A 23,177-nucleotide genomic window follows, 5' to 3' on the forward strand; every position below is an offset into this window, starting at 1 on the left:
CAAAGTAAAGTTTTTATCAAAGTATATATATGTCACCATATACAATACACAGATTTGGTTTCTTGCAGGTAATCACAGTAAATCCATAATAAAATAATAACCATTACAGAATCAATGAAAGACTGCCCATCTTGTGCATTCAACCAGTGTGAAAAGACACAAACTGTGCAGATACAAAAAGAAAGAAAGAACAATCATAAATAACTAAGCAGTAAATACCGAGAACATGAGATGAAGAGTCTTTGAAAGTGAGTCCACAAGTTGTGGGGACATTTCAATGATGGAGCAAGTGAAGTCGAGTGAAGTTAACCTCTCTGGTTCAAGAGCCTGTACCTCCTTCCTGATGGTTGAGGGGTAATAACTGTTCCTGAACCTGGTGGTGTGGGACCTGAGGCTCCTGTATCTCCTTCCTGATGGTTGAGGGGCAATAACTGTTCCTGAACCTGGTGGTGTGGGTCCTGAGGCTCCTGTACCTCCTTCCTGATGGTTGAGGGGTAATAACTGTTCCTGAACCTGGTGGTGTGGGTCCTGAGGCTCCTGTATCTCCTTCCTGATGGTTGAGGGGGTAATAACTGTTCCTGAACCTGGTGGTGTGGGTCCTGAGGCTCCTGTATCTCCTTCCTGATGGTTGAGAAGTAATAACTGTTCCTGAACCTGGTGGTGTGGGACCTGGGGCTCCTGTACCTCCTTCCTGATGGTTGAGGGGTGATAACTGTTCCTGAACCTGGTGGTGTGGGACCTGAGGCTCCTGTACCTTCTTCCTCATGGTTGAGGGGTAATAACTGTTCCTGAACCTGGTGGTGTGGGTCCTGAGGCTCCTGTATCTCCTTCCTGATGGTTGAGGGGTGGTAACTGTTCCTGAACCTGGTGGTGTGGGTCCTGAGGCTCCTGTACCTCCTTCCTGATGGTTGAGGGGTAATAACTGTTTCTGAACCTGGTGGTGTGAGTCCTGAGACTCCTGTACCTCCTTCCTGTTGGTTGAGGGGTAATAACTGTTCCTGAACCTGAAGGTGCGGGTCCTGAGGCTCCTGTACCTCCTCCCTGATGGTTGAGGGGTAATAACTCTTCCTGAACCTGGTGGTGTGGGTCCTGAGGCTCCTGTACCTCCTTCCTGATGGCAGAGAGAAGAGAGAATGTCCTGGGTGGTGGGGGTCCCTGATGATGGATGCTGCTTTCCTGCAACAGCATTTCATGTAGGTGATGTTCTCCCCGTGAAATGGGTGGGTTTTCCCTGAGTTCCCCCCCTCCCCACAGTCTAAAATTGTACAGGGTAGATTAATTGTTCTTTGTAAATTGACCCCGCGATTCGGGTTTGTCGGGGGATTGCTGGGTGGGGGGGGGGGTGCGTGTCTCGAAGGGCCAGAAGGGCCTGCCAGGCACTACGTCGCTAAATAAAATACCAATCACCGAAATAAACGCCATGCTTGATGTATGTAACTGGCTACGGGCAAGAGGAAGGAGGAGGATCTTGGAAGGGATTGCAAGTCAGTAAAATAAAGCGAGTTGGGGGGGTTCAGACTGGCAAAAGATGGATAGAGAAGTCGCACAAAAAATCTATGAAATATTGAATGGCCTATATTGAGTGAATGTGGGGAGGAAATTTCCTATAGCGGAGGATCAGAGGGCACAGCCTCAGAATACAAGGACCTCCCTCTAGAACAGAGATGAGCAAGATTTTCTTCAGCCAGAGGGTGGTGAAACTGTGAAGTTCATTGCCCCAGACGGCCGTGGACACCGTGACATTGGGTATATTTAAAGCAGAGGTTGATAGGTTTTTGATTAGTCAGGGCAACAAAGGTTATGGAAGAAGTCAGGAGACTGGGGTTCAGAGGGATAATAAATCAGCCATGATGGAATGGAGGAGCAGACTCGATGGGCCGAATGGCCTAATTCTGCTCCCCTGTATTATGGTCTTATATCTAAGATTCCAGCAACAGTCCAAGGAATACTACAATATACAGCAACATGACAGCAATGTATTTAGGTAATTAATTTTATTTCTTTCCAGCCCGATGAGTTGCTGGGCGGTGTAGCTCATCGAATTAACGGTAACCTGATCACGACGACAATTAACCGGTACACCTTTGGCCTGTGGGAGGAAACTGGAGCAGTCAGTCACGGGCAGGATGCACGACTCCTTGCAGACAGCGTCAGAAGTGAACTCTGAACTCCGAGCTGTAATAGCGTCGCGCTAACTGCTGCGGTTAAGTGCAATATTAAATATTGTGAGAGGCCAGGTAGCAGCACGATAACATAATTCTGCTAATCTAGGTGAAATAGAATACTATTAAAAGAATAATTGTGCTCTTTAAGTTAACAAACGTAACATCCTGAACTTTATACCAGTGCTGTGATATGTGCTTAGAGACATCCCAATCCCTAATACCAAATCCCTCATCCCTTCATTTACCAAATTTGCCATGAGATATCAATCTTAGTTGGTACAAAACAGTAAAGTTAGAGCATTCAACATAGCAACCGAAATGCAATACAACAACATGCTGTATGCAAAGTTGCACCACTACAGATAACACAATACCGCGGGATTCAATATGGAAACACACAAGGTATTGTCCAAAACAACATACAATACTTTACTTAATATGGAAATGAATCTGCCTGGACTCTTTCGATAACTTTGAAATTTGATGCTAGGGATTTAGTGCTTTCCCAGCATATATGACGAATTAACTCTTCTCGGGCTTCCACCGGATACAGGTATTGATTATAACCAGCGTTTCGATGACAAACTCAGCCATCTTCATCAGGGATGATTTGTGATTTGATGTTCTGTGTTCTGTGCTTCTCACTCAATTGTTTATCGCTGTTTGGGGGATTTGGGTTTTTTTTGTGCGTGGAGGGTGATGGTTGATGTTTTCTTTGAACAGCATGGTGTTTCTTTGATTCATGGCTATCTGTAGGAAGGCGAATCTCAGAGTTGTATACAGCATACATACTTTGGTATAAATGTACTTTGAATCTTTACGAACAAAAACCACAGCTCAATACTGTTGAATACAATAGAGAAAAAAATGCTATATTATTGCAAATGTCAAGGCAATATACTACAATAGCAAAATGTCAATATAGTGACTACTAAAAATATGGTGTTAATAAAGAGATGGGACAGTAGTGTAACGGTTAGCACGATGCTTTACAGTACAGGCGAAACAAGTTCAATCCCTGCTGCTGCCCATAAGGAGTTTGTACGTTCTCCCCGTGATCGCGTGGGTTTCCTCCGGGTGCTCCGGTTTCCTCCCACAGTCCAAAGATGTACCAGTTGATAGGTCATTGTAATTTGTCCCGTGACTAGGCTCAGGTTAAATAGGGGAGAACGCTGGGTGGCTTATTCCATGCTGTATCTCAATAAATTAAAAATAAAATATATATTACATACACTCAGTGGCCACTTTATTAGGTACAGCTGCTCACTAATGCAAATGTCTACTCAGCCAATCATGTAGCAGCAACTCAATGGTCAAGAGGTTCAGTTGTTGTTCAGACCAAACATCAGAGCAGCGGGAAGGAATGTGATCTAAGTGACTTCCTCTTCCTATAGATGCTGCGTTCACCAGCAATTTTTATGTGTGTTGTCTGTGGAATGGTTGTTGGTGCAAGATGGGGTGGTTTGAGTATCTCAGAATCTGCTGATCTCCTGGGATTTTCACACACAACAGTCTCTAGAGTATACAGAGAATGGTGTGAAAATAAAAAAAAAACACCCAGTGAGCGGCAGTCCTGTGGGTGAAAGTGCTTTATTGATGAGAGAGGTCAGAGGAGAATGGCCAGACCGGTTCAAGCTGACAGGAAGCTGACAGTAACTCAAATAACCACACGTTACAACAGTGGGTGTGCAGAAGAGCATCTCTGAATGCACGACGTGTTGAACCTTGAAGTGAATGGGCTACAGCAGCAGAAGACCACAACATAAACTCAGTGGCCACTTTCGCAGGAGGTATCAAATAAAGATGCCACTGGGAGTACAGCATGTCAGTAATAATGAACCTAATTCTGATTCCTCCCTCTGCTATAAAGACCTGGGACTTCCTGTCCATTATATGACATTGAAAAAAGATTCTTGCTCCTGCTGTGTCTGAACACTACAGCTGCTTGGACTGAAGTGAGGTTCGCAAAGGTACCTGAAAGAGTCTTTCTGAATTAAGTAGTCCCACCAGGGACTTCATGCAACAAGCATGCAACTTGCTTTATTCCTGACATGCATTTAACTGGACACTGCATTGGTGCAACTACATTCAATTAAAATGCATCTGAAGTAGTTACACATTTATTTCAACCTGAGCACCACATTAGTAACTTGTTAAATGTAAATTATACTAGTTAACCTCCCTAGTGCTGAAAACTACCTGTACTTCACTGTTTTCAGAGCTTTGAAACAATCTGAAAGTTGTGATCAGTAACACACACAAAATGCTGAAGGAACTCAGCAAGTCGTCAGCATCCATGGCGGGGAGATAGACTATTGATGTTTGGGGCCAAGACCTTCATCAGGACTGGAAAGCAAGGGGACAGAAGCCAGAATAAGAAAGTGGGGCGGGGCGGGGGGATGGTAAGGAACACAGTTGGCAGTTGAGGGGGAAGTGGGAATGAAGTGAGAACCTAGGAGGTGATAGGTAGAAGAGGTAAAGGGCTGAAGGAGAGGACAGTGGACCATGGGAGAGAGGGAAGGAGTGTTTAATTATGTTTTATTTTCCCTTTGTTTATCTCCCTCATTTCATCAAATCTTTCTCACTATCTCTGCACCTATCAGGGTGCTAAATCCTTCCACACTAATTACCACTTTCTTAACTGTTCCCCCATGGTTAATTTCATAATTCTTTAAAGTGACTGATGATGGAAGGGACAATGGCCTGGATGGTGAGGGTTTTGATGATGGAAGGGACAATGGCCTGGCTGGTGAGGGTTTTGATGATGGAAGGGACAATGGCCTGGATGGTGAGGGTTTTGATGATGGAAGGGACAATGGCCTGGCTGGTGAGGGTTTTGATGATGGAAGGGACAATGGCCTGGCTGGTGAGGGTTTTGATGATGGAAGGGACAATGGCCTGGATGGTGAGGGTTTTGATGATGGAAGGGACAATGGCCTGGCTGGTGAGGGTTTTGATGATGGAAGGGACAATGGCCTGGATGGTGAGGGTTTTGATGATGGAAGGGACAATGGCCTGGCTGGTGAGGGTTTTGATGATGGAAGGGACAATGGCCTGGCTGGTGAGGGTTTTGATGATGGAAGGGACAATGGCCTGGCTGGTGAGGGTTTTGATGATGGAAGGGACAATGGCCTGGATGGTGAGGGTTTTGATGATGGAAGGGACAATGGCCTGGCTGGTGAGGGTTTTGATGATGGAAGGGACAATGGCCTGGATGGTGAGGGTTTTGATGATGGAAGGGACAATGGCCTGGCTGGTGAGGGTTTTGATGATGGAAGGGACAATGGCCTGGATGGTGAGGGTTTTGATGATGGAAGGGACAATGGCCTGGCTGGTGAGGGTTTTGATGATGGAAGGGACAATGGCCTGGATGGTGAGGGTTTTGATGATGGAAGGGACAATGGCCTGGATGGTGAGGGTTTTGATGATGGAAGGGACAATGGCCTGGCTGGTGAGGGTTTTGATGATGGAAGGGACAATGGCCTGGCTGGTGAGGGTTTTGATGATGGAAGGGACAATGGCCTGGCTGGTGAGGGTTTTGATGATGGAAGGGACAATGGCCTGGCTGGTGAGGGTTTTGATGATGGAAGGGACAATGGCCTGGATGGTGAGGGTTTTGATGATGGAAGGGACAATGGCCTGGCTGGTGAGGGTTTTGATGATGGAAGGGACAATGGCCTGGATGGTGAGGGTTTTGATGATGGAAGGGACAATGGCCTGGCTGGTGAGGGTTTTGATGATGGAAGGGACAATGGCCTGGATGGTGAGGGTTTTGATGATGGAAGGGACAATGGCCTGGCTGGTGAGGGTTTTGATGATGGAAGGGACAATGGCCTGGATGGTGAGGGTTTTGATGATGGAAGGGACAATGGCCTGGCTGTTGAGGGTTTTGATGATGATGAACTACAAGGGGCTGAATTATCCCCTCCACTTCACATGTGCGTGTTACCTGGTCACACTTTCTTTGCCCATCTGTCATTTTCCAACCGTTGAGCTAGTCACAAGAAACTGATCATTGGTTCCCATTTCTTATCATTCGGATTCTTTCCTTTCTCCTTGCTTTATCAGCCAGGGATGATCTCATCCGGGCTGTAAAAAAGCTGATATCCTTGGGCAACAGCTTTACCATTATCCCAGTGGAGCAGTCTGCATTCTGCTCATTCAGTATTGAACGTGGATCACACAGTGCCGTTGCAGATTGCAGAGGTAGCTGCCGCGGTCCCTCTCATCTTCTACCTCTCACACCTCTCTCGTCCACCACTGTAAATCTGAACGTGAATCTGAATGCTTTCTATGGTGTAACAATATGCAAACTCGACAGCACCGGATGTCAGGATCGACCCTGGATCACTGGAGCTGTGTGGAAAATACTCTACCAGCTGCACCATCGTGCCAACCTCCACTTCACTATCAATGGAAAAACCTTGCTTCAATCGATGTCTTAGGAAACATGTTCTTGCACTTGGCGCAGAAGTGAATTACAGGAATGGTACACTGGATCAGAGGTTGATGGGTTCTTGATTAATCAGGGTGTCAAAGGTTACAAGGAGAAGGCGGGAGAATGGGGCTGAGAGGGATAATAAATCAGTCATGGTTGAATGGCAGAGCAGACTCGATGGGCTAAATGGCCTAATTCTGCTCCTTTGACGTTTGGTCTCTCATCTCCCAACTCCTCATTTTCTTCCCTCTTGCCCCACCTACCCACCTTACCCCTTACCTGTCACCTTGTACTCCTCTGCCTCCCCCCACCTTCTTATTCTGGTTTCTGCCCCCTTCCTTTCCAGTCCTGATCAAGTGTCTCGGCCCGAAACGTCGACTGCTTATTGATTTCCGCAGATACTCCCTGACCTGCTGAGTTCCTCCAGCATTGTGTGTGTGTGTGGCTTTGGATTTCCAGCATCTGCAGAATCTCTTGTGTTTGACATTCTTTGGTTATGTTCGTATAGTTTTTCATAAATTCGATTGTATTTTTCTATTTTCCTGTAAATACCTGCAAGAAACTGAATCTCAAACTAGTGCATGGTACTTTCATAATAAATGTTACTTTGACTTTGATTTGTTAAAAATACCCCAGGTCACTCATGCTATTTTTCCCACACATTCAGCTCCCACAGCCTACAACACCAAAGTTCAAAGTTCAAAATAAATTTATGATTAAAGTATACATACAGTACTGTGCAAAAGTCTCAGGCACATATATATATATCTAGAGTGCCTAAGAATTTTACACAGTACTGTAGTAATTTTACGTATTACACTGTACTGTTGCCCCAAAAAAAAAACAAATTTCATGACATGTGTGAGTGATGATAAACCTGATTCTGATACGGGTCTGTATTGTGGACTGAGAATGGGAAGGGGGACAGGGAGAGGGGAATCATGGTTGGGGAAAAGGGGAAGGGAGAGCGGAGGGTGTGGGAAACACCAGAGAGACATTCTGTAATGATCAATAAACCAATTGTTTGGGATCAAATCACCTTGCCTAGTGTCTCAGGGCTGGGTGTGTATGCCCCCCCCCCCGACACTGCTTCCCACACCCCTTCTGCAGCACCCCACTCCTAGCCATTCCCAACATTCTTCACTTCCGCTAGATATACAAACTCATTCTCTGCTCCACATTGACAAATATATTACTGTGTACAAAAGTCTTAGGCACCCTAGTTATATACGTATATGTGCCCAAGATTTTTGTGCAGTTTTGTTTGTCACCATATACAGCCCTGAGATTCATCTTCTTGCAGGCATTCACAGTAAGTACAAAGAAGCAATAAATAAAGCAAAATAATAATAATAAATAAATAAACAATAAATATTGAGAACATGAGATTCATGTGCTGAACTGAACTAAACTGAATACTCCTAACTCCTAACTCCTGGTTTGATGTTTGATACTCTTTGTTCACTCGCTTTTTGCCATTTGTGCAATTTGTTCTTTTTCCCCACAATGGGTGTTTGATGTTTTCCCTGAACGGCTCCATGGTGTCTCTTAGTTTTGTGGCTGCCTGTGGAAGATGGAATCTCAGAGTTGCATTGTGTGTACATTCTTTGATAGTAGAGGTACTTTGAAACTTTGAAGAGTCCTTGAACAACAGTCCATAAGTCAACAACTCAGGATTTCAGCAAGTTGTTCTACAAGAAATGGATCTAGTATTGCAAGGGGAAGGTAAACAGTTATACCAGATATCCTGCATTTGTACTAATTATCTACATTGATTTCTCTAACTTCTGGCAATGTTCCCCCTTCCCTTTCCCTCATCTTGCATTCCCCCTCTGGCTCCCCTCCTACCCCTTCCCTTCTCCTCACCTTCTTATCACCTCCTTCTGCTTGCTCCCCATCTGCAGAATCTCTAGTGTTTGCAACGGCAAGGAATGTTAGATACAGAACACTAAGAGATAAAAGCAAAGAGCAAAACTTGGATGAAATATTGCAACATTTCTGGACAGAAAACTGTTTTGAAAATTAAACCCTGTTGTATATTGGGAATGAGGAAAATTTACAAGGACATTGACGGGACTGGCAGACCTGAGTTATAAGGAAAGGTTGAATAGGTTAGGACTTTATTTCTTGGAACATAGAAGACTGAGAGGAGATTTGATCGAGGTATACTAATTTATGAAGGGTATAGATCAGATAAGTGCAAGCAGGCTTTTTCCACTGAGGTTGGGAGGGACTACAATCAGAGGTCCTGGGTTAAGAATGAAAGGTGAAATGTTTAAGGGGAACATGACATTCTTTCTAGAACGTGGTAACTCTTCTTTCTACTCCACACATGCATAATGATGTCACTGCTTTCTCTTAAAAGTACAGGCAGCTGTTTTAGCATTACCAGGGTGAATACATGAGTGAACTGTAACAATAAACAATAATACTCAACTGGCAGCTGTTTCAGAGGCATAGATCCAGACTATTTCTCAAGACCCTCTGCAACCCCAGTCGCTCTCTCTTCTCCCCTCTTCCATCAGACAGAAGATACAAAAGTCAGGGAGTAGATTCAAAAGTTCAAAGTTCCAAGTAAAAGTTCCAAGTAGATATGTACATGTCACCATATACTAGCCTGAGATTCATTTTCTTGCAGGCATTCACAGTAGAACAGGGAAATACAACAGAATCAATGAAAACCTACACACAAAACAAACAACCAATGTGCAAGAGACAAATTGTGCAAATATAATAATCATGTTTATAATCATTAATAACAAATAAAAAACTAATACTGAATTGTAGAGTCCTTGAAAGTGAGTCTGTGGGTTGTGGAATCAGTTCAGTGTTGAGGTGAGTGAAATTATCCACACTGGTTCAATAGCCTGATAGTGGATTAAGTCGAACATAGACACACCGGTGGGTACAATCTGGCAAAATTTTTAGCTACAAAGAGAAAATGCAGGAAACACTCAGCACGCAAGGCAGGATGTGTGGAAAGAGGAGGTCTAATTATCATCTGTCTGAAATAACATAGACTTCAAATTTCAAGCATCTGTGATATTTTCCTAGGTAATAAATAATTTCAATGTTTAAACAATGTTACTCTATAGCAAGTCTGTCCAAAACAATGTAACAAGACCATTAAGTAAATATAACAACAGTGTAGGAGAAGAATAACAATTTTTACTTTATTGATTTAGAGATACAGCGAGCGCAGAACAGACCCACTAAGTCACATTGCCCAACAACACACCTTTTTAACCCTAGCCTAATCACAGGACGATTTTCAAAGATCAACTAAAGTACTAACCCAGGGGTTCCCAGCAAGGGGTCAGCAGACCCCTTGCTTAATGGCACAAGACTAACCAGAATGTCTTTGGACTGGAGGGAAGAGGTTCACCTGGAGGAAACCCACCTGCTCGTGGAAAGGACCTGCAACTGCCTTACCGATGGCACTCGAAATTATCTCCAAACTCCAGAACAGTCCAGGCTGTAATCGAGTCACCCCAACTGCTATGCTACCATTGTGGCCAACAATATTGATTGGATATCACATCACTGTTTTACTGTACTCTATTCATTTCATCAAGTTGAGGATAAAATATAATAGATTCTTGTTCAAGTGTTGCAACACTATTACAATTTGGTAAAATTCAGCCTCAATTTTGAGAAATTGCTAGATACAATAAATGTCATCAAATCAATCAAGATGTAACCTTAGCTACAAGCTAGCAACCCTTTTTCGATATAGTGTATCAACACCGATACAACATGACAACTGTATTAGACAATGTTACTATGTTGTTAGATAAAATAAACACCTCCACCAGCTGCAACATTGTTACATAAAATATAGCAATGTTGTTCAAAATAAAATATTGACATGGTTAGAATATAGCAATATTGTTTGAGATAATAATGTAACATTTATGTATAAGATTAGCAACATTATTGGTTACAAAATGGAACATTTAGGTACATTTTAGATACAGCATAACAACGGTAATTTATGCAAAATAGTGTCCTGATAACATAAAGCAAGATTGCATCATTTGCAAATACTGAAGTACAAAAACTGTTGCACAATTACAGTATTTAACACTGATAAAATTACAAAATGTGATACTCTGCAGTGCAACTGAGATACAATATAGCAACATCATCAGATTTGAATATATCAACTCGCACCTAATAGGATGCAAAAATACATTTTAACAATTTTGAAGAATTATACTCAGCCCTGTAAATACACTAATGCAACAATGAATGCAAAATTATAATACTTTGATAAAAATAGACTAGCCTTATTAGTTAAGATGTAATAATCTGGTTAAAAACAATCTGATAACACTTTACGTAACACAGTTTTAACCCTCTTAGTTACAATGACAATATTGTTAGCTCCAATTTTTCAAGACTAATAAATATTAAACAACAAATCAATGAAGAAAAAAAATGTTAAAATTTTAACACAACTAAATAAAAATTAAAACTATTGGATATAAATTACAGTATTCAATAATATATTAGAAACTTATTATCAGAAACAGCAGTTGCAGATTTAGAAATAATACTGTAAATTTGTAAGGCAGAATAAAGAACATTTTAAAATATAGTATAGAAATACTTAGTTACAGTTTACCACACTACCTTCTAGAAGATTGTAACATTATCAGAAACAAAATTGTTAGCTACAATGATTTAGCACTGTTAAATGCAAAATAGCTGTGTTGTTAGGCACATATATAGCTAGGGTGCCTAAGACTTTTGCACAGTACTGTAGTAATTTTACATATCGCACTGTACCGCTGCCACAAAAAAAACAAATTTCATGACATATGTGAGTGATGATAAACCTGATTCTGATACGGGTCTCTATTGTGGACAGAGAGTGGGAAGGGGGACAGGGAGAAGGGAATCATGGTTGGGAAAAGGGGAAGGGATAGGGGAGGGAGTGGGAAACACCAGAGAGACATTCTGTAATGATCAACAAACCAATTGTTTGGAATAAAATACCTTGCCTGGTGACTCAGGACTGGGTGTGTCTGCACTCTCCTCACCACTCCCCACCCTGACACTCCTTCCCGTGGCATTCCACCCTCGCCATTCCCAACATCATTTGCTCCCGCCAGATTTACAAACTCCCTCTCCGCTCCATATTGACAAACACAGTACTTGCAAGACTATTATAACCAAATCTACAACACGGTTTGGAGCGAGATTAAACATCAGCTAGTTACAAAATCAAAGTTCAAAGTAAATTTATTATCAAAATACATAATTGTGAATCATATACAACCCTGAGATTCATTTTTGTACAGGCATTCACAGTAGAACAGAGAAATACAATAGAATCAATGAAAAACTACACATAACAAAGATTGACAAACAATCAGTGTACAAAAGAAGACAAATTGTGCAAATACAAAAAAAATGCAAATAGTAATAAATATACAAATCAATAATACTGACTACTTTATTAAATGACTAAAATAATTACATTATTTTAAAATAATACAACATTTTTAGACCCAATATAATAAAGCCACACTGACCCAGGAACTACAAATCAGCGTACTTACTGGGTGAGGGCACCATGAGGAACTCCATAACAGAAACAGCAACCTGACATGTTAAACACTTCAATACTGAATCAATCAGATTGGAAACCACAGCGGTATTGCTGTGGTATGCAGTGTCATACTGGCAGACCAGAGCAAAATTATAATCTTACTGAATTTAATTTTACCCTTTGGTTCTATAACAATTTTAGTCCATAAATGGATTATTTTCTTAAACTCACTCCAAAGTTGTCAATGTGCTATGTATAAGACTGTAATTATAAGATAGAGGAGCAGAATTAAGCCACTTGTCCCATCGAGGCTGCTATGCCATTCCATGATGGCTATCAGGATGAGGCTGTCATGCTTGGGAGTAGAACCATCCTTCATAGCGTTGCATAATTGAGAAAATAATCCTCAACTGGACTATTTCCTTAAACTCACTCCAAAGATGTTGCTGATTCATCACGATGATGTTGTGGTCTTGGGAGTTAAACCACCCTCCCTACCACTGAGGACATCTTCAAAAGACGATGCCTCAGAAAGGCAGTGTTCATCATTAAAGACACAGATCTCCCATTGCGACCATACAGGCTCAAAGTTCAAAGTATACAACCCTGAGATTCATTGCTGATATACAGGCTTGAGCCTGAAGACACACACTCAACATTTTATGAACAGTTTCTTCCCCTCCACCATCAGAACAGTCCATCAACACTACCTTGCTATTTTGCACTCTTTTTGCACTACTTGTTTATTTTTAAATATATTTCTTATTGTAACTTAATAGTAACTTTTTATGAATTGCACTGTAGCACTGATGCAAAGCAACAAATCTCATGATATATGTCACATAATAAATCCGACTCTGATTTCAAAGTTCAAAGTAAATGCATTAACAAAGTACATATATGTCACCATATAGAACCCTGAGATTCATTTTCCTGTGAGCACACTCAGTAAATCTATAGAATAATAACCATAACAGAATCACTGAAAGACCACTCAACTTGGGTTTTCAACCAGAGTGCAGAAGACAACAAACTGTGTAAATACAAAAATAAAGAAATAATAATAATAAGAAGAAGAAGAAAGCAATAAACATGCAGAACATGAAAATGAGCTCATTGGTTGTGGGAACATTTCAATGACGGGGGAAGTGAAGACGTGTGAAGTTAACTGATTGAGATTTTGATTTGATTCTGATTCTGGGCATTTGCCTCTGATTTCAATTAGGGCAGGTCTTAGTTGTTCAGATGAAGATGACAGCATGAGTTTTAATTACAAGGATACAGCTTGCCCATCGTTCAGAAGGGCAACACTCCTTCCTTCTCACCAAAATTCAGCTTCAGAAACCAACCACCTGCAAGCAACCCTCCACAGTTAACAGGTAGATAATGATCTTTCTAATTACACATTATCCTCACTGGAAAAACTATGTTGAGACAATACTGAGTACCATCCTGTGTAACCTAAAGTGTTTCAGATGCTAGATTCAATTCCAGATCCAGCAGATGACTAGAAAATCTATACGTACTGTGCATTGTAACACTCAGCAGCTCCTATGAATATTCATGGACCCTGGGTATAATTAAGGCAGTACAGTGAATGTAACAGCAGAAATTGGAGCAATGTATAGTCAAAATCATCACGCCGTCAAGGACCCCCACCAGGGGTTCCCAGCTTTTTTTATACCATGAACCAATACCGTTCAGCCAGGTTGGGAAGCCTGACTCACCATCCAGGCAACAAACTCTTCTTGTTGCTGCCATCAGGAAGGAGGTACAGGAGCCTCAGGACTCTCACCACCAGGTTCAGGAACAGTTATTAGCCCTCAACCATCAGGCTCCTGAACCAGTGTGGATAACTTCACTCACCTCAACAACTCTGAACTGATTCTACAACCCTACAAACTTACTTTCAAAGACACTACAACATGTTCTCAGTATTATTTATTTACTTTTTTACCTATTTGCGTGATTTGTCTTCTTTTGCACATTGGTTGTCAGTCTTTGTTTACGTGGTTTTTCATAAATTCTATAACACTTTTTCCTGTAAGTGCCTGAATCCCAATGTAGTGTGTGGTGACAGATACATACTTTTATAATAAATTCACTTAGCACTTTGATTTTTTCCACACCTATTCCAGGAATATTTAACTCATTCTACACAATAAAAATAAATTCTTTGTGAGCTTGACTTTCTGAGATATCGAAAATGAAGTCTACAGTAACCTTAAAATGAACAATGTAAATTATCCTTCTCTCCATAATATTTCTCTTTTCTACTGATTAATGCACCAATATTCTTTGTGTATTTTGAACAGACAATCCTTACATTTTTAACAAGTTTTCAACCCAGAAAATGATTCAACAAGGATGCAGATTTAAATATAATTATATTTTCTTAAAGGGGATATTATTGTTTAAGCTATTAGGAACTTATTTAGGGTTTTAGAATAATTCAGTAATGTCACCAGAACATCAATGTAACGTGATGTTTGACAATGTAATGTCTATATCTAATTAAACTGTGACAAATACCCAGCAGGAACATTATATTTTTTAAAAATATGGGTTGCAACTTTAGAGTTTATGTAATGGGGTACAATATTGATAGATGCAGAACATTACGAGGACAAGTTAGACGAGCTTAGCCTAATTAATTATACAAGGAAGAATGCTATGTGCTATGTCAGAAACAATAAATTGCTTGAAAAAGAATTATGGCTCTAAATACATTATGTAATTTCAATTAAATTAAAAGACAACCTTGATGGGGAAATGGATGGAATTTTGGAATATGATTCCTAAAAATGATAGAATCCCATATATTTAGTTGAACTAAATTTGGCTTACTAAGTCATTGAACCCCAGTGCTCTTTTAGCTGATCCCTACCTATCACGTTAACTTCAGTGTTGCAGGTTGGGACTGTCCAAGTGTCATTACTGTGGATTCCTTATCAGTGTTGCTTTAAAAACAAAGAGTCAGAGCAATACGTGCTCCTCAAGTCTTAAGTCTTAAAGGGATTGCTGGCTAACTGAAACCAATCCCTTTAACTGGAACTAATTCAGATGAGAAATAACTCAGGCATGTATTTGAGGAGTCTGTGAGTCCAAGGAATCTCTCTCTCAATGGCTAAGTATCAAAAGTTCAAAGTAAATTTATTAGCAAAGTAGGTATATGTCACCATGAGATTCATTGTCTTGCGGGCATTTACAATAGATACAAAAAACACAATGAAGTCAATAAATTTTAAAACTACACAAAAGCAAAGATGGACAAAGATATACAAAAGACAACAAAGTGCAAATACAAAAAGAAAAACTAATAATAATAATAAATAATACTGAGAATGAGTTGTAGAGTCTTTGAAAGTGAATCCATAAGTTGTGGATTCAGTTCAGGACAGTGGTACGTAATAATGAAACATACATTGCAGGCTCCTTGAAAGGGAGTCCACAGGATGTGGAGAGTGAAATTACCCACGGTAGTTCAGGAGCCTGATGGTTGAGGGGTAACAACTGATCAACTTCCACAAAGATCACAGCTCACCACAACTCTGCACTGGTTATCGTTTTCTTCCCAAATTTTTCACAAACAGCCTCCAGCAGTTGCTGTGAGAAACCCAGTTACCTCACCATTCACTAAACCCTGCCATTAATGTGACAAAACTACACTGGGAATGCCTTGAACGCTAAGAAACTGTGTGAAGGTTTTCATGCAAACCCTGTGGTCTCTCAGCCAGCAACGGGCCAGGCCCTCCAAATTATCGATGCACACGTTCAAAGTTGCTATTTAAACCTCCCCCTTTCTTCTCTCCTTCCTCTGCCTAACCCAACCCCCCAACACAGTAACAGAACACTCAAATGACTTGACAAAATGTCTTCCTGTGCCCAACCCCCTCCCCAACTCCCTCTACAACAGTTCAAAGGGTATTCTTTATGAACAGTGAGCATATTGACCACTTGATAGTGTTTTCTGGCTCTCTGAAGACCAAAATAAAGGTATCTTTATTACAATGACTGTGTAGCTGAGGGATTTTAAAAACCAAATTGCACGTCTTTCTCCCACGAGCTTCCCCTTCCCCAGAGCTACTACCTGACTGATTCACTTCAATTAGACTTTATGACAGTCCTGACACCATCTCTTAACCCCTCCAGCAGCGAAGGAGCACATAGATCAGGAATGTTCTACTTATTGTACTCAAAGGCCGCAGGGTTAGGAGGTGACACTCTGGAGGCAAACTCCAAGTTACAATGAGAAGTGGGGGCAGGGTGGCAAAAAACACACACACACACACACACACACACAAAAAGGGAAGCCTTCAAAGACCCTTTCAGAATCAAAATGCTTTCTCTTTCCACTAGGTTTCACTCTTTAAGAGATGCGTAACATTAATAATTTTCTGCAGGTTTTGAGTGAAAAGAGAGATTTCAGCAGCACAGCTCTGGAATCCATTTAGCAGAGTGTAGGGTCTGGGTCAAAGGTCATGATTGCCTGAATAATAGGGAAGAGGCTCTGCCACCATTTTGTGCTGCAAGTTGGCTGATTTTTTTTAGATCATAGATCTTATTTCATTTCCTTCTCGTTTGAATGGCAACGTATCTACAGAAAAATCAGCAAAAAAAATCATTCCCACCTTCTCGACAAACAGAAATAGAACTAGTTTGAAGCACGTCAATGGGGAAGACTTCATTCATAAAGTCATAAACTACTAAATCTTGGCTAAAGTCGCCTCTTGGTGATAAACAGCCCCTCCCACTGTGTGTTTTATATGCAAGGAATTTACGACATGTTTCACATCCAGGAAAGGACTTGAGAAATGGAGGTTTCTGCAAAGGTACAACAGATTGCAGCCCCCACCCTTACAAAATACTGTATCTGCACAGTTTCTTGACACTTACAAACACCATTGATGCAAAAGGTTTAAACACGTTTGGTAAAGACACCTTGTCATTTCTGAGATTGGAGTGTTTTGGTCAATGCTCCCCCTCCCAAAGTTCCCATATAAGGCTCCGATTTCTGGCTCAGATATCTAGCAGAGTTAGATCTCTTACTCTCTCAAGGAATCGCTTAACCCACACAATTTTAGGCAGTAAGATCACCTTTGGAGAACACCCATCAAAATCTTTCCTATTTCCAAACCTCCATGCCTTCATTGCAAGAGATCCTGGTTGTAATTTGGAAGTGAGAATACTAATCAATATTCTTTTTCATTACTGCAGAAACTGGGGCCACTTGTGCAGCCTGCCCCTCCCCCAGCACACTCTACCCCTGCCCCTCCCCCCATCGACAATAAAACCCTGGCTGAGATTAGCTAACTCAGCATAGACCACGAGAAGAATCTGGAACCTTCTGATCTGTTCATCTCAACTAACTGCTCTGGGTGAAGACGTTTAAAAGAGAACTACGTCTTTACAAATTGAGCAAGGTTTGCAAATCTTTGCAACATTCATTTCCAAGGCCTTTCTACAGCTTGCTAATTGTCTAATTGTTAAAATAACTAATTTTATGACATTTTCTTCAAAATAGCTCAGAAATGACAATAGCCTGCACTATTAGATATACAGACAATTCCATATATTTTTCTTAAGCAAATCCATAGGTTAATTTAATCTTCTTATGCCATTTTTAGATTATGTTCCTCAATCCTTCCTCTGCTGAATTTCAAAACCAAAACAAAAATTCCTTCATAACAATTCGCTTTAAACATTCCAACAATGACAAGCATTTCAGGACTTACTATCTGTATCAACCAAGCATTGGCTTAATAGGTATTTTTGCCATTTCTCATTTTACATAAAAGACATCAGCATATTTTTGCACATCCGCCATTAGACCAAAATTAACTAGATTTCTACCAGTTGTATTGTCAACAAAAATATTTTATCAGATTTTATGAAATAGTTAAAAATGTAATTTTTCTCATCTAAATATGTGGCAAGTTCATTTTAAACATTGTTTAAGGATGTTTTTCTTCTCATGTCTCATTTCCAAACTTTACTAATTTCTATAATTACTTTTCATGTAAACGGACATTTAATATTAAATAGAGACACAGACCAGGGGGTGTGCAGGATGGGGAGAGAAAACAGCATCATGTTTCAGGAATCTCAGTCAGCATTAATTCATCGCCCCATACCAGACATTGCTGCAACTCCTGTGTGCTTCTGACATTTTGTGGAGAGGGTAAAGTTAGGTTGGGAGAAGGGCTTTATCAAGAATGCTCATGGTTTTTTTCCTCCCCAGAAGCCAAATAGCTCAATCATTATTTCTGATATTCCAGTCTTTATTTTAAGTTTCCAGCTCTTAAATTTTTATAAACTTGACACTTTTTTTTTAAATGAACACATTTCCAAGCATTTTGTGACAATTATTTTGCATTAGGTTTTTATAGTAAAATAACATTTTATTTATATGATTATAAGAATTAAGTATAGTTCTGTGTTTCTGAGACTAGTTTGATCAAGATTTCCCAAACATGCAAAACCCATTATCAAAATTATTTGCTCTTTTTAAAAATATATGTAATTTGAAATGAATGCATTGTTACATAGCTTATTTACTAAACAAAAGTGGCCTAAATTAAACAATGTTAAAGTTTTAAAAGTCAAATTGTGTGCAAATAATTGACATAGGGCAAATTAAGTCATTCGGTCTAATATCCAAGCTAAAATGTTATTGGTAAGTATTTAAAGAAATTAACTTTACCTTGATTAATGCCAAGATATAATTTCCAAAATTATATAAAGCAATTTTAACTTTATTTTGCTACATAGGACCAGATATACCAGGAGAAATAAACTTGAAATAGGCTTTCTTTTAGAATTTTTTCATGAAATACAAATTGACATCAGCTTTTTAAATAACTTATTTACAGAACTTCATTTACTAAACTTTCTTAAAAGTTTGCAATGGAAATGCAACCAATTTTTCATTTCAGTAAATGGATGATTTTTCATGTTTCATTTCACTAGCTACCTGGATGATATTATTGATTTTAATTAATCTTTTAGATGGATTTCAACATTTTATACCTCCACAATATTTTCCACATATTTCCCAATTAAAACACTATTTAAACTCCCATCAATTCAACTTTACCACCTTGGTAGGATTTTTGGAACTTTTGGGATTTCATGGCACCATTTCCACTAAAAGTATCTAAACTCTTTTTTATATATATAAAATAAAAGTTACCCAAGTAACCCAAAAAATGTACTTTGAGCTTTCAAAGCCACAACATTTTCAGTTGATATGTGGATATTCTAAAACCTTGTAAATAAACAAGGGAGGCAAAGAATTGGAATCTAAGAAATGTTGCCTCTTTTTTCTTTTACCTACACATCAAAAATAAAAAATATTCTGCTCACAGTCTACACAGTTGTCAATTATCATTTTGAGACTAGTCAGTAAACACAGTTATCCAGAATAAGGTGGCCATTTTTTAAAATTTATGATCAAAGATTGTTACTATGGAAATTGATTATTGTTTTGGTCTGTGGAGAATTTAAACTAGTTCTCTGAAGTTACAAATTCTATTTAAACTTTCTTTGAAAATAAAGCCAGACGCGGTCTGGGCACTTTCATGCTTTATAATTAGTAATTAACATTAGTTATAAAGTACAAATCAACCTGCTTTAAATACTAAGATAAACATCGAGAACAATAACGTAATTTTAACTTAACTAGTAACCTGTTTTCCCACTGGAACATTTGCATTGGATAATCGCATCAAGTGAAATCATTTTTTTAATTTATTATTTTGAAACTAGTACTTGTTTTTACTTAACTTGTTTTCTGGCATTTGTAGGCCAACTTTTTCCAGTATTTTATCACACGGGCATAACCCAGTTTACCAGATTAACCACAAAATGTAATTTCATTTTTAAAATCACACACTCATATCAAACAAGAAATTACACTGGAAGAAATTACACACACACACACACAAATGCTTTGAAGCTTCAGCAATCACTAATTCTAACAGCTCTATCACTAGCTCAGCCCAGACTCGAGTGCACATTACATCACCCATCACTTTAGGAAAAACATTTAGGTTGTTCATTGTTTCTGACTGAGAGTTTAATGAAAGTTCGTTTTAATAGAGACATCCCGTTCTGAAAAGGGGACGCATGCAAAAAAATTCTGACTGATTAGAATTTGTTAAACGATCGCACACACAAGCCAAGGTATGGACAGGAAATGGCAACATATTCGTGAAGTGCTAAATCAAAGAGGAATACTTGTAATATAGCGTGTCCCTTGTCGCTTTGTGGACAGAGCTTGTGAACGCTCACAGTGTTTTTAAGAGTTCTTCCAACTAATTTCCACAACCGTTCAGCGCGACCGCAGCTCCCCGATCGGATTGGAGTCAATGGGGCTTGAACCTAAGGCTGAACCAACGTTTTGATGAGATGCCTTCGAGCACTTTACGAGGAGGGGGGGGGGGTAACCGTCTGCCCTTGCCCCATTCTCAACTCGGGAGCTTTGAAAGAAGCATTGAGAACTTTAAACCTGCACAACACTAGGGTCGCTTCCTCCGCACCGATCCAGTTCCCCCGCCACCTCTTCAGACTGCTCCAGACAACACGCACTCGCTGCTTTCACCTTTCTCCCAAATTAACATTGCTACAACGTCACATTTCCAGGAAACAATTAATTTAAAATATAAACCACTCTGCAGTAACATAATTTCGAAATAACCTCCATAACATTTAACGCCTTTTGTTTTAAATAAAACACACACATTCAATCAAGATTCACAAACAAGTCACCTAATCATTTTACACAACTCTCCAAACAATTCCAGTTAAAAGAGAAATGCATAGAAGCTACCTTTGTCTTTTGGGCACTGAGTGTTCCACTTCAATGTGTTTTCCATGAAGTTCTACTTTACCTGTAAGTAAATTGTATATTTTATTATTTTTAATCCGCTCAAATTGTGTTCAACGGTGCCATCTCGCAGAGTGAGGGAAATTAAACACGAGGGTGAAAATTGGGTGTGGGGTGTCTGTTTTCGTCCCATTGTGTTTATTAAAATTGTGTGAGCGTAAATAATGTTTTCATATTGTGTTTTTGTTCTTTAGACACGTAATTGTGAGAAATTTCGCTCCTAACAAGTTACCGAGGTGTTTCATAGGAGAGATGACTGCAATCCGTTTCCTGTAGAAACGTAACCATGGTAAAGTTACATATTCTTAAATGGTTAGAATTGTTCTTATGTGAAATTTACAACGATCAGCATGGCCGATCTCAGCTCGGTCCGTGCCCCATCGTACACTCCGTGTTAAATTTCAAGATTAATTCTGAGAGGTGAGGGGGAGGGAGGGGTTCTAGGCGTCGATTTAGACCGGCCGCTTGTTGGGGCAAATGGAGAAGGCGAGCAATAGTTAGCACCACTGCCGGCTGGAACCGGGCTTCAACGAGGTGCAAGAGATGGAAACTGCAAACGTGGTATTATTGCGGAGCCTTGCATATGATGGCCTACTATCATAGAGAGGGGGAAGTCCAAACGCCGAGGCATTCTGCCCAAGAGATACCCAGACCTACATGGGGAGCGAGTCCCTCACCACAACCTGGGATGTGATCCCCAGACCCCAACCGTGTCGCTGAACCGCCATCTAAAAGTGCGGATTGGAAAATTGATCTGATGCTGAAACGCCGCGTGTGTTGGATGTAATTAACTGAGAACCTGTAAACCTCCAAAAATATAAACCAGCACCCTTCCCTCACGAAAGAGAGGGAGAGAATTGGCCTTGCACACTCCCCATCCCTCACCCCCGTCGCATCTGTATATTAATTACAGAACTATATAAAATCAGTAAGGACGATTGCACCGTTAACGTGTTTGTGAAGAATCAAAAGCCATTGCGATCGTGCCGTGCCTGAACGCCTCGGCCATTTATAGGAACACGGTCTATCGAAGGCTCGGCGTACACAAGTCGGGCTCAAAACTCTTCCGTCTATGTTCGATATTGGTTGAAATCGCTTACCGGATAAGGTATCGATGGCTTTAATTGCCCAGTTCTCGTCCGGGCAGTCTACAAATGCATAGCCCGTTTTGAGCAGGAATTGTCCAGTATACGGAATCTTCCAGTCCTTGAAGACACTCTCTAACTCTGGCACGGTCACACTTTCACTCAAATTCCCGATGTATAGCTTATTCATTTTGGCTTGTGTTGTTTTTTTTTTGTAGGCTTTTAAAGAAAAGCGGAGAAAAAAGATAACAAGCGGCACCTTCAATAATGATCACTCCGCCTAAAGAAAGCACCGATAATAATAATAAAGATGGTCAAGGGAATCTCGAAGGGGAGGGGAAGGGGAATAAAAAAAAGACCGGAAAAAAAGTGTTAGCCGGAACTCGGGACTTGTGGAACGGTATGGCGGGCTGTGGTGAGCTGCCTTCTTCCCCCCTAACCAAACCCCGTGGAGTCCGCCTGAAAATGTCACAGGACGCCCGTGCTGGCGCCGCCTCCAAATAAAATCGACCTTAAAAAATGACTGAAATATTTGCCTGGGAGAAAAATCCACGTGGTTTCCCCATGGCCAGCCCCTCACGTGTAAGGATAGCGTCAGTTTCACACACACACACACAAACCCTTCCCCTCTTCCCCATCCACACACATACATACACACAGACACACACACACAGACACACACAGACACACGCACACACACACATATACGCGCGCGCGCGCGCACACACACACTGTGAAATCCCCGGAGTCCTTTGTTTTAGACCGGGAGCCCCCAGCTCCCGGGCCGGCGGTAGTGCATTCAGAGCGGGCTGTGATATTGATGAGATCCCCCCCCCCCACCCCCCGCGCTGGTTTCCTTTATTACTTTTCTGAATGACAATCTCCTGGGTGGTGACGGTTACGCTATTTTTTTTCTCTTTTTTTCAATGAGTGAAAGCTATCTGGCGCCAAAGCCCCTTTTTCTGTGGTGCTGTTTCCTGCAGATGATAACCTGGGTCCCAAAGGGAGGGGAGGGGAGAGGGTACTCGCGTTTTGATGGCGCTCG

General features: G+C 40.6%; 1 protein-coding gene across 1 annotated transcript in view; it reads right to left on the minus strand.

The window, feature by feature from the left end:
• Window positions 1-22,812, minus strand: part of LOC134340465 (insulin-like growth factor 2 mRNA-binding protein 3-B) — a 42,333-nt gene extending 19,521 nt beyond the window's left edge. Inside the window, exons 1-2 of the mRNA XM_063037762.1 lie at window positions 22,148-22,812; window positions 20,991-21,051 (exon numbers count right to left, since the gene is read on the minus strand). Of these exons, the coding sequence (XP_062893832.1) occupies window positions 20,991-21,051; window positions 22,148-22,322 (236 nt within the window). The 5' untranslated portion in view covers window positions 22,323-22,812. The remainder of the gene's footprint in view (window positions 1-20,990; window positions 21,052-22,147) is intronic.
• Between the last annotated feature and the right edge of the window lie 365 nt (window positions 22,813-23,177).

The sequence above is a fragment of the Mobula hypostoma genome, chromosome X1 (assembly GCF_963921235.1).
Source record: "Mobula hypostoma chromosome X1, sMobHyp1.1, whole genome shotgun sequence".
Taxonomy (NCBI): Eukaryota; Metazoa; Chordata; class Chondrichthyes; order Myliobatiformes; family Myliobatidae; genus Mobula; species Mobula hypostoma.